General features: G+C 42.6%; 1 protein-coding gene across 1 annotated transcript in view; it reads right to left on the bottom strand.

Moving 5' to 3' along the window:
• Window positions 1-121: 121 nt before the first annotated feature.
• GNB4 (G protein subunit beta 4) overlaps window positions 122-12536 on the bottom strand; it is a 31800-nt gene continuing 19385 nt past the window's right edge. Inside the window, exons 3-10 of the mRNA XM_071566307.1 lie at window positions 10771-10809; window positions 9965-10071; window positions 9175-9238; window positions 8268-8430; window positions 8004-8070; window positions 7671-7872; window positions 6250-6466; window positions 122-4912 (exon numbers count right to left, since the gene is read on the bottom strand). Coding sequence (XP_071422408.1) covers window positions 4806-4912; window positions 6250-6466; window positions 7671-7872; window positions 8004-8070; window positions 8268-8430; window positions 9175-9238; window positions 9965-10071; window positions 10771-10809 — 966 coding nt within the window. The 3' untranslated portion in view covers window positions 122-4805. The remainder of the gene's footprint in view (window positions 4913-6249; window positions 6467-7670; window positions 7873-8003; window positions 8071-8267; window positions 8431-9174; window positions 9239-9964; window positions 10072-10770; window positions 10810-12536) is intronic.

Here is a 12536-nt window from a genome sequence, read left to right as displayed (position 1 = left end):
TGCACTCCTGAGTTCTTTGGCAGCTCAGTCCAAGGTGAAGACTTGCACCTCCCTCCCCCAGGCATGCAGATCCACGATCAGACCAAGCTGCTCTAACACAACACTCACAGATGACCCAGGCTGGTTAAAAGCACTTGTTTATTGGTTACAATATCAACTCATGGCAACATCTTTCACTGAGCCACTGTACAAATACAAAGAAAAAGATCCATCCTGGAAAAAAAAAAAAGCTATAAACAGAGTTCATAGCAAGTGATTTTTTGTCACAGGGAAGTCTTTTTACAACAGCACTGTTAAAGAACAAATGGCACAAGTCCCTGGTTTTTTAATAGCTTAAATAAAAGCTTTAAGACTGTTTCTGAATACATACACAATCCAAAGGCAGTGCAGAATCACTTCAAAATTGGTAACATTACCAAAGTTTTCCAAAGTAGTCAGCAACAAGTAAAAAAACAAAAAAGCTGATGAGAGATGCTGGGAACTAAAAGGCAAAGTAAAATCAATGTTTAGAAGCACTTTGCTTTGGACTCCTTTGGATGTAATATGTACTACAAGTGTTCAGATGCTTTTATTTAAAAAAAAAGGAGAAAAACACAAAGAGAGCACCATTGTGTAAGTAAAACAAAGGCTTGAATATCTAAGACTATTCCACTGAAGTCCATATTAGTTAAAACCTAAACATACTGTGTGGTATAAGAATGTCAGGCACATGTAATTTGTTATCAGTTATATCAATTAGTAACACTGTTCACACATTTACCATAACAACACTGCATTAACATTCTGCATGTATTTTACATAACCAGCAATTGGATAAAAGGCTCTGGTGCCTCTGAAGTGTAGGAGGAGTGTGACCAGCATGCATGCCAGAGTACTGATACACAGTGCACCATCAACCCATGCTAAGTACTTGTACAGGAAATGCTATCTCAAAACCAGCCATTCTGCTACACAACCATCAATACCAACTAGTCCAATTAGCCAATACTCTCACCAACATCTTAAAGCACAGCACTAAACCTAGTGGAGGTGACAGTGCCCTCAAAGAGGACAGACTACAACTCTTGGAATGTTTTAACAATGTTTTCATTCCACCTTAAAGTAATTAATGTGAACTTCATCGTGGGACAAGCGGTTACACAACTGAAGTAAAGAGTTAACTATTTCCAACCCATGCATTACAGTAAGGACAGATGGGACCTGCTGCTGCACCAGCTCAGCTTTGCCAAGGCAAGGTCAGGCCCTGTCCATAGGCAGGGAAAGCCTATTTATTCTGGGCTCCGTTTCCAGTGGTAAAAATCTTGTCAACACACTGACCATCAGCTCTGCCAGATGATGCCCCTTGTTGAGCATGGCAGAGGACAGCGATGTTTGGAAGGAAAAGGTCTGGAGGCCACAGACTGGGGTACACAAGTGCACATCAGCAAAATGCCACAGCAGCTTTTTGTGGTTTCCAGAATCTCAACCCCTTTCTCCACCAATGCAACAGATGTCCAAGTCTACACAGGAACAAGCCCAGGCTGGGCACTTGCCTGGAGGGAGAACTCTATTGCAAAGTTACATCATCATCATCATCATGAGAACTCTATTGCAAAGTTACAAATCTCATTAGAAAGCGCTGACAAACTACCTGAATAAAATAAATTGTTACACCAAGCACGTGGTTCTGCTTCCCAAGCCATAACCAACAGCCTTCAGAAGAGAGACTGGGCAAGAGCAACCCTTTGGCACAGCGCTCTTGGCTACTCCATTTCTGCAATGACACAACTTCAAATTCAGCTAAGGATGAAGTTTGGCAACAAACTTTTAAAGCCAGTGACGATGTGCCACTAGTGCTGCCAGAGCTGCTGTGAGTGAGTTTGCAGTCATGGTGCAGTCAGGAATCCCACCAGCTGCACACCTGAGCCCACAGCAAGCACACACCAGTTTCTCTGAGATTCAAAGCTGGGGTAAAAGGGTCATTTTATTACCTTCCTTGTATTAGGAGGAGTTTCAGCTTTTCCCATTGAAGCAACATGTACTTTAGCAGGGGGCATCGAGCTCCAAAGCTCAGCCAGCCGCTTAAAGGGAACGCCATGGCCTGTGCGAGTCACTAGGTGGCCTCACACAGCACCTGTGGTACTTGTATCTGCAGGCTTAAAAAAATAACCCACATCCAGGACAGGAATGAAACAGCAAACATCACCTGGGCAGGATCTATCACAGGCTTTCTCTGAGGTCCCAAGATGCACCAGATGCTGTTTTTCCCACCATGCTCAGGCTTCTCCTAGGTCTCCTCATACGCCGACAGAGGAGCCCACTCAGATCTGAGACACTCCAGACCTGGGGTGACCAAGGAGCAGAGGCAGGCAGGGCTCTATGATGCCTTTGGACACCTCACAAGTAGTTGGCATTCCTTGGTATTTATTTTAAAAGCAGCTGAATCCAACAGACAGCAGCCATCCAACAATGACAGTGAAGTTATTTGCAGTAATACCTGTACGAGAGCCATTACCACGGTTACAGGCGACCTGAACTGGTAAGAAAAGTTATATACAGCTGTAAAATTAGTTTTGCAGTTTCACAAGTAGAAACCAGTTTTAATACCAGAATGTAAAAATGGCACCTGTTTTGGCAAAGGTGTTGACTAGGAAATTGGTTCAAAACACACTTCTATGGAAAAAAAATTTTTTAGAAAAAGAATATTTTCTCAAAATTCCTTAGTAACAAATTTCCAGAATGATTCTCTCAAGGCAGCTGTGAGTTAAAAAAAAATAATCAAGTGCACCACTAAAAAATAAACCGAGTCTGCAAGATCCCAAAGAGCTGCTCACTTAAGAGTTACAGGAATTCCATAATTCTATTAATGCAGACATCATAAAGCAAAATGCTGCGGAATTCCTATGAAACAGAATACAGTGGGATTTTGGTCCTACACCACAGGCTGCTGTTAGGAAATGTTCCTTCTCCAGCACAGGAGGTGCCTTTATTTTAAAAGTGAATTTACTGTGATTGACTGGTACACTTATTGGCACCTTCACCATTATAGACATGGCAAGTTTACAGGCACAGTTTGGAAGTACTGAAATTTAGGATTAAAAATGTCAGCAACTTGACAAATAGTCATCTCAGCCAGAAATCCATTTGGATATATTACAGGATCCCAGGCCCTTATCTTCACTAGCTGACCCAGAGACACCCAGACTCCCCATCAGTTCTGATGAGCGATGACTAATATCATCTTCCAACGTGATGATTTAAAATTCATATTATTTTTAAAATAAGTCATTTAAGAGAAGCCAATAGACTTAATCCCCCATTTCCAAAAAAGCCACAGACGTCAGATTCCCAAGGGAACATCCATTCCAAGTTTAGCCAGGCTGCCAGGCACCAAAAAGTTAAGGAACCTCCCCCAGCAGTTTCAAATGGACACCATGATGTCACTTGATTTTCCTCTCTCTACACTCAGCTGTACCTGATCAGATTTACAGGCAACTGACATCAAAATCAGAATAAAAGGAGAGGAAATGGCATTTACAGTGTCAGAGCTGCAGAACAATTGGCATCCAGTAACTCCCCGGCACAGCCCTCAGTGACCACAGAACAAGCACTGTCAAGGTTATCAAAGCAAGTTCTCGGGGGTCACAGAGGAGCATTTCAGTTGCACAATTCCTTTGATAATTCACTGCACAGAACTGACAAGTGCTTTTGGCTGTGCTGTGCTCTGGCAACCCCCAAATGTGGAGGGGATTAAAGGCGATTAACTGCACAGTTAAATCCTCTTTAGAAATTTAAGCAAAGTCCTCCTGAATTTCTCAGCTGGTGTGGAACTGAGCAAGATCTGCAGGGACTGCTCTGGGCAGCAGCTGAATCACTGTCAGTGCAGGTCAGCTGGAGCCCGAGATGGGCCAAACCCACCCTGTGCAGCCAGAGCTGAGCACTCGGCCATGCACAACAGCAGTGACTGACCCTTGGCTTCCGTACCCACGGACTGCATGGAACAACTGATGCAAAAAGCTGCAGGAAGGAAGCTAAAACTTCTGTAAGTGGATTTATTTTATATTGTTTTTGCTGTTGTTGCAAGTCTGCCTGGCATTAACTCCTTGGTGTTTGGAGGCCATGACTGCCAATGGATGAACCAGGAACCACTGGCTTGAAGGAAGAACCCCCTGATTAAAAATAGGCAAGCAGGTCAAGAAGTGAGTGAATAAGGCAGTGGGTATTAACTGGGAGTCTCCAGGGCCTTTAAAAAAAATTCAAATGCCTTCCATTATAAAAAACACATACATACCATTGGCTTCACTTTATCTACAGTAAATTCACAAAAACATTTAAAACAGCAATCTATTCAACCCACTACAAAACTCAGAAGTGACATCTCAGGTTAAAAGCAAAGCTATAAATGTAGTTCCTTAAAAAATGCAAACATATTTCTTTACATACAGACAAATGTTACATGGTTGGCTGCTATAATGTGTATATTCGTTATGTACAAAAAAAAGTACAGGATTAGCAGACTGAGCACAAGGAAAAACCCTTCAAGGACAATCTAACCAAACCACCAAAAACAAAAGGACTGGCTCTTAGTTTGTCGGTCACCATGATAATGTGTGCTGGCCCCTTTTAAAAAGTCAGTGATTTCTTCCCCCCTCCCCTATTTCTTCACTTGAATTTTTTCTAGTTTACAGAAAGCCTTTTTGTGTAATAATCAGTGAATAGAAAAACTTCACCTGCAAATACAAGGTAGAAATGTTATTTCACAGCTATAGGCTGCAGCATTGATCTCTCCAGATCTCAAATGGAGAATGTACATGTTTGACTCCCAGTTAATTCCAGATTCTGAGAAAACTGTCCCAAGACCCTGTAGCTACAGCCATGCCGTCATCAGTGACACCTAAACAGCTGACACGGTTGTCATGGCCAGCAAGGACACCTGGAAAAGAAGAAGCAGTGGAAGTCAGTGACTGCAGGATGTCAAGGTCTTCAGCTGTTACTCTGCTCTCCCAGGCAAGTCTTAAATTTACTAAAAAAGCTGTAATGAAAGATTTTCATTATTCTTCTTGTCTTTACCCTGAAGAACCATAGACCACCACAGCCTGAACAAGAAACTCATGGTTCTTAAAAATCTGCACACAGCATCATCTCCATTTTCCTCTCTGCCTTTAAAAAGTCTCCTTCCTGCTCCAAAGATGTCCTCATCCCTAATCAGCTTTTCCCTTGTTTTCAGCAACACTGTCCACAGTTTCAGCCATCAAGTACTTCCAAAATCAAATGTGATGTCTCCTGCCAATGTCCTGGATACAGGAACCACCTTGGGTTTCCCAAGTTTGGCCAACCCTAGGGATTACAAATCCCTCGGGTTTCCCAAATTTGGCCAACCCTAGGGATTACAAATCCCTCGGGTTTCCCAAGTTTGGCCAACCCTAGGGATTACAAATCCCTCGGGTTTCCCAAGTTTGGCCAACCCTAGGGATTACAAATCCCTCATGTATCATGTCAGACTGTCGGAAGACCAGCACTATTCTGCCTCTTCCTGTTTTAGTTTTGCTTTCCCTCTACCTGTTCTTGACTTTGTCAGCTCTGCCAGCATTCCACATCCAGGTCCATTAGAACTCAGCTCCCACATCCCTTAAGGAAAAGGATCTATTTGCAGTGTGAATAGCAGAATTGATGTTCAGAACTGAACTAGGCCTCAGCATTTCAGTTACTCTAAGAAGTGACAAACAGCTGTGCTATAACCATGCTGTGTCCTGACAGAAGTGATTAATTCAAGGACCATTCCCCTCTCTCCCACCAGGAGGAAATCATGGGCCCCAATGCAAAGAGACTATTGGAACCACATCTACTGCCTCTGATGGGTGCAAAAGTCAAAGCAAATGGGTAATTCTGTATTACTTAAGTTCACATACTTCAGTGAAATGCGTTTTCTGCAGATGTGGCATCATTGTGTAGGCTGTTCCTCAGCCCCAAGAGCCAGGATCTCCCAGCACAGAGATCTGTAATGCCCAAAACCAGGCCTGTTCCCCTGATTGGAGCATTTGCTGCACACATCATAGAGATGGAGCTGAAATGCAGTGTAACTACTGGAACATAAACCCAAATGCAATGAAAGGATGCCAATCCAAAAGCAAACAGCATTAGAAGGAAGGAAGCAGATTCCACAACACCAGCAGCAGCACTGACAGTGAACTGGCTCTGCTTCTTGCACAGACTGAACATCCCTGCACTGCTGAGGCCTCGGGACAGCTCCCAGCACTTGTGTGTCCTCACCTGCCCTCTCCCCCTTCAGGGTGTCCCACACGTTGCAGTTGAAGTCATCGTAACCCGCGAGCAGGAGGCGCCCGCTCTTGGAGAAGGCGACAGAGGTGATCCCACAGATGATGTTGTCGTGGGAATACATCATCAGCTCCTGGTCTGCACGGAGGTCAAAGAGTCGGCAGGTGGCATCATCAGATCCAGTGGCAAACGCGTGTCCGTTAGGGAAGAACTGGAAGTTTTCATTAAGAGACAAGAGTTTGATACCAGGAAAATACACTGTTCATGTACTACTTAAGAACATCAGAGGATTATCTTGCCAGGGTGACCAAAGGCAGAATAATTTATTTTAAAGAAATAACTGCAAGTTAAAAAATACATATAAAAAACTATGCAAGGAAATGCCTCTGGAATAGTACTGGTGACACCTGAGTGACTGGAATGTACCCAGGCAGTTCCTGTGGGTGGGATAACAGGAGTCACAGGGGATGCAACTGCCTCCTCCAGAACAGAGCAAACCCCAGGTCTGCACATCCTGACTGAGGGCCAGGAAGGCCCGGGAGAAGCACAAAACAATGTTCCATCCTGAGCTGGTCAGCCAGGTTGGCTCAGCCATGATAGAAGAGTGTAGGCAATTCAATTTCCAAAAAAAAATCTACTCCAAATCCGAGTCATTCTCTCAAATATCCACATTGATTGAAATGGGAATGGAGAGCTCAGCACATCTCAAGGTCCAGGTCTAAGTATAGGATCTGCATTTTTGTACTGGTCATGCGTTTGGCATTTTCTCAGCCTTAATAGTATTTCATGTTTATCAAAAACAGATGCAGCATAGACTTAGATTTCATTCCCTATTTACCAGAGCTTGTATCTTGCAGATCAGAACATAGTGTTACTATGACAGAGAGGAAATATAATCCAGTTTATAAATATTACCAAATTATTCTAGAGAATATTCAACATTAGTCCTGATTTTAACTCTGCCTTCAAGAGCATTTCGCTGAAAGCTCTTTTCAAATGAAAATATTGCTTCTGTTCAACAAAAAACTTTTAAGATGAGGACACTTCACTGTTTTGCACCCTCTGAGTATACTGCATTTATCTACAGTTTTTGGTTTTTAACACATTGCCACACTGAAAAAAGTTTTCCTAATCCATTCTTCAGTTCTTAAAAAAGGTGACGTCTCAGTTACTGAACAAAAATGCAGCTGAAACTATTCCAAGAACAGCTCAATGTATCACAGATAATGCCAATAATAACTCACTTACAAACTAGATCATAATTTATTAGACAACCTACTCCATTTCATACAATTTTGCAGTCCCTACCCTAACTAATTGATTTTAAATCAAGGTAACTCAGTAGCTAAACTCATGTAAATGTAGCCTTTATCCTCCCCCTTTCTTCCCACGTGGAAACAAAAAGGATCACTTACACAAACTGCATTAATATCTGACACATGCCCTGTGAACGACTGCCTGCACATTCCATCTCGGATATCCCAAAGCTTCGAGGAGGCATCGCAGGCACCCGAAACAAAAGTCCTCATGTCTGGACTGAGAGAGAGACTCATCACATCTCCAGTGTGCCCACTGAACGTGGTGGTCTGCTGACCAGTTTCAATGTCCCACAAAGCGCTGCAGATAAAGTGACAACATTAACACCATGTCTGTGATTATTTCAGAGTTCAAGTTTCCAATACAAATAAGGGCACTGGAGAGAGGAAAAAAAAGGAAAAAGAGGGGGTGAGCAGAGCTCAAACACTCACCAAGTGGTGTCTCCTGAGCTAGTGACAATTTGGTTGTCATCGAGAAAGCGACAACAGGACAAGTATCCTAAAAACAAAACAGCGACATTAAGCTTCTGACCCAGGAGTTATAACTGAAGTTTAAAACCCAAGAACAGCATCAAAATTCTCCCACAGCCACTCTGTAACCAACAGAACTATCTCACAGCTCACAACACACCTCACAGTGAGATGGTTCCCTCTGGAGCAGAAACGAACCCAAGCGGAAGCAAGAGCATGGCTGACCTGTGTGTCCCGGCAGCTCCCGGCTCACCCTCACGTTGCCCTCCCTGGTTTTCAGGTTGTATATGGAGCAGATGTTGTCCAAGCCACCACAGGCCACGTAGTTCCCAGAGGGAGCGTAGGCACAGGTCATGACCCAGGAGGACCTCAGGGGAATGGCGTGCATCTTGGGAGAGACACAGCTGGTGAGGGCACCGAGGGCAGCCCCGCTTCTCACCCAGGTCCCTCACTCAGCCAGTGAATCACAGCAGCTCAAACACACCCTGGCCACAGTGACAGCACATCACAACTCATTCCATATTCACACATCCACACACTCTGGGGTGACAGATACCAGCAGGATCGGCAGGGTAGACACACAGACCTTGAGCACATTATTTCATAGCAAAGCCATCCTAAACTTAAAACATTTACAACATTTGTTTATTCTACTTAGATTTCTTTGTCCAACTCTTTTACATTTTTGAGCTGTAGGTTACAGGACAGGAGAGCTGTACCCATGGAGACTGCACAGCTTACAGAATCACAGCTTTTTTAATTCCTTCTCCTTTCTCTGCCCTCAAACCCAAAATATTCCTGTAAATTCTGAGGCTGTATATTTCTACAATTAAAACCAAGTTAGTTTCAGAAGCAACACCACACAGGCAGAGAGCAACAGCTGTGAGCTCCTGCACTGGCAAATTAAGAGTGAAAATGTCACCTATTACCTATGTAACTAACTATTGCTTCAGAGACACAACTACAACACGTCACCAGTAATCAGCTAGTCAGGAAAGGAACAAAAAAAAAGTCTGAATTAGAAACACTGCTGCTTTTCATTTTTGACTTGCAACCATAGAAAAAACAGACGTAAGCCTTCTCAAACACAGAAATTCTACATTAATGGTTGATAAAGATTATAAATAACTACCTTATTTGTTGTATAACTATCCCAGATAATTAATTTTCCATCTTGAGAAGCACTGACTAGTAGCCTAAATATAAACACAAAATAAAACACATTAATATAAACCAAACAAAAATCAATCTCAAAATACACATACATCATTCATGATTACCAAGTGATGTAGAGTAAGTTTCATGATTTCTCTATAACCCTCTGCTTTTTCTTTTCTATTGGAGGGGTGCACTCGTTGGAAGAAGTCTGCAAAGATCCAGATCTACACAAGACCTGGCTGAATAATCACATGTCCATGGGGACTCATGATTAACAAACACAACCACACAACTTGCTGAAAACACATTTTATGAACTCTCTCCACTGGTGCTTTCATTATTCATATACTAATATTTTAACTACAGCAGTCACACAAAACCAAGTAAGGAATTCAGGTGAAAATAAGTCCTGAGAGCAGATTCCAGATGTTCCACTCTCTGGATGACACTACTCAGAGACATGAGGCACTGTTATACCTGACTATCAGTTGCTCTAAAGGCAGCACAGCAAAATTTCAAGTTACTTTTCCCACTATGTACAAAAGGATCTTCAAGCAAAGTAACTCTTCTCTCCATCAAGGCTTCTCTATTACTCTTTTGCAGTTTTAAGAAGGCAAACTATGACTCAAAACAAAAAATCTGTGATGTCCCTGCAAGAGCACCAACATCGCTGGGTAAGGCTCCCAAAACCTGACATCAAACCTGAACTGGACAATCTGATTTCCAGCCCTCAAACTGCAGGTTTAAGCCTCCCCTGCACCAACCTTGAGTCAGATCCCCAGTGCATGGCATAGATTTTGGCTAAGTGACCTCTAAGCGTGCGCCGAGTCCGCATTTGGATCCGACCCACAGAGTCCAGACTTGTTGTGATCTGAAAATAAATAAAACAAACCCCTGAGATACTGAGAACTATTTTTAATATACACGACAACAAAAATACATGTGAACTTTGATAGAATATAATCTGTCTTGGCACTCAACAAAATCAAACAAAAAAAGGATGGGTACACCCAGGATTAGGTCCTTGCAGTACTGACAAAACAGATTTTACAGTGCACAGACTGTAACACAATTCACGATGACCACACCTGAAACTTCAGAGAACTTTTTAAAAATACAGCTCTGTAATAGTAAGGTTATTTCAGATTATCAAATCTGAAGGTTCATTTAAAACCAATGAAAGAAAATCCTCCAATATTTACTGCACTGTTACTTTTTAAAGCACAGCAGAACTTTAAATGCAAAGTCCTTTTGTTTCCAACATACAGCCAAAGACATTTTAGTCTTTCTAAATATATTAAACACAATAAATGTACTGTAATTAAAAGGTAAATTGGAAGCAGGATCCATTAAGATGGCAGGGTAGTTTTAACTGGTTGAGTTTTTTCCTGTTTTTTATTTGGGGTTTTTTGGTGGTGCTGTTTTGTTCTGTTTTAAATAACTGTCTCAATACACAGCACATTTCCAAAAGTTTCTTTCACTTTATTTTTTCAGTTATTGAACAGGAACATGCTATAGTCATAAACTGGTATTTTTATTGTTTTACATATACAAAGAAGCAGGAACATACCTGAGCAAGAGTTGTGTCACTACATGCTTTCCTGGCATCCTGAAACAGAGGAAGAGAACAAGTTGACTTGGAAAGGCAACACTGAGCATCAACTGGGAGAGTGTCTAAAGGAAAAGGAACTTGAGTTCGGCTTCAACACACTCAAAAAGCCACACATCACCAACAACTGACATGCCAATACAGCTTCTGTCACCCTAATTTATCTGTTTGACTGTTCGGGGGATCTAAAGCACTGGCACACAACGAGGGGTGGTGGAGGAAAAGGGACTCAGGAAGGGCTGTGCCCCAGCAGCCTTTGAATCTCCCTTTCTACAGACTATGGGATTCAAAGGCATTTGGAGCCATCCTGAAGTCCCAGTGCCTACCCTGCTCCCTGTATTCCTTCCCTGGGGTGGATGTGCTTGCTCAGGGTGTGCTGAGCACAAGGGAAGAACTGATCCACCTGGAAAAGCAACCATATATTACACATGATTAGCAAGCTCTGTGCTACACGAGGCTGTGCATCAATGAACCCACCCCTCTGGCACCACAGGGGTGACAGTGCCAGTGGGGACAGACAGGATGGGAACGAACAGGCAGGATCCAGGGACAGGCAGGATCCAGGGACAGGCAGGAGGATTACCAAAGCTTAAGCTGATGATGCACTTGACACAAAATGAAGGGGAAAAAAATAGTCTTGTAATGCTCTTACTCATTTAATTGAACAGGTGGTGCTCAGCTCTTCATAAAAACATTCCATCTTTTTTGCCTTATTTCAGACATAGGACTTATTTTCTGCATATGATGCAAGCTGACCTAGAAACCACCTTCCTCTCATTCACATAATCCGTCACAGACTGAACACCTGCCACAGGTGAGCCCCACTGAGCCTGGGCCAAACAATTTGAGCTTGCAAAGCCTGGTTTTAGTTACAGCTGCGGCTGCAACTCGGGCCCCTGTCCCTGGAAAACTGAAACAAGCACAGGGTCAGCAGCTCCTGAGAAACACGGCTTAAAACTGGCTTAAAATTAGACAGGAACTGCATGGCACAAGTTAAGTTCAGACCACTGACAGCCCTATTGAAGGATCAGCCACAGAACCCTCCTGAGCTTCCTGCAATTTCTCCAGTGTCCCAAAACTGATGGTTTTCAGCACCTATTTGTGCATCCCCCACCCCACCAGGGTTCAATCTGTGCACCAATGGCCACGTCCTCTCTGTGAGGAGGAACGGAAACATTTACTCACACATTCTGGAACTGCATCAACACATTCAGAGCAGGATCCTCATTTTTTTTCAAGCTCTTGCTTGAGAGTTACTTGACATTGCAACTTTAACATTTCTTAAGTACATGTTTATTTTGACCACACTTTATAGCTCTCCTCCCAAAAAGCAAGCCTGAGAGTGGATTAAGTCATCTCAACTTATTTTTATAATGTCCGAACTGTAGAAATATTTATAAAATGTTGACGTCTGGAATCAGGAGGGGTTTAAAATACCAGAGCAGCAAATCCCTCAGCACTCAGGACTTATTTCATCCACAGGAAGAAACACACTGGATTTTAAACAACTTTACTTGTTTGGTTTAGCTGAAATATTCAAAGATGTTCAACATAAAATGATTTCTGAATGCAGTCTGAATGAAACAAAGCATTTTTTCCTCTTTAAGAAAGTGCTATGAGCAACACTTATACTTGAGGCTGTCCAATACTTGCCTTACGATTGGTAAAGCTGCAGGAAAAGGACAGTTTCAACAGACTATTTTAATTCTTACATTGAAACTGTCATT

This window comes from Pithys albifrons, chromosome 11 (genome assembly GCF_047495875.1).
Source record: "Pithys albifrons albifrons isolate INPA30051 chromosome 11, PitAlb_v1, whole genome shotgun sequence".
In the NCBI taxonomy this organism is placed as follows: domain Eukaryota; kingdom Metazoa; phylum Chordata; class Aves; order Passeriformes; family Thamnophilidae; genus Pithys; species Pithys albifrons.
Note: the sequence above shows the minus strand (reverse complement) of the source record. Positions and strands in the feature narration are given on the sequence as shown.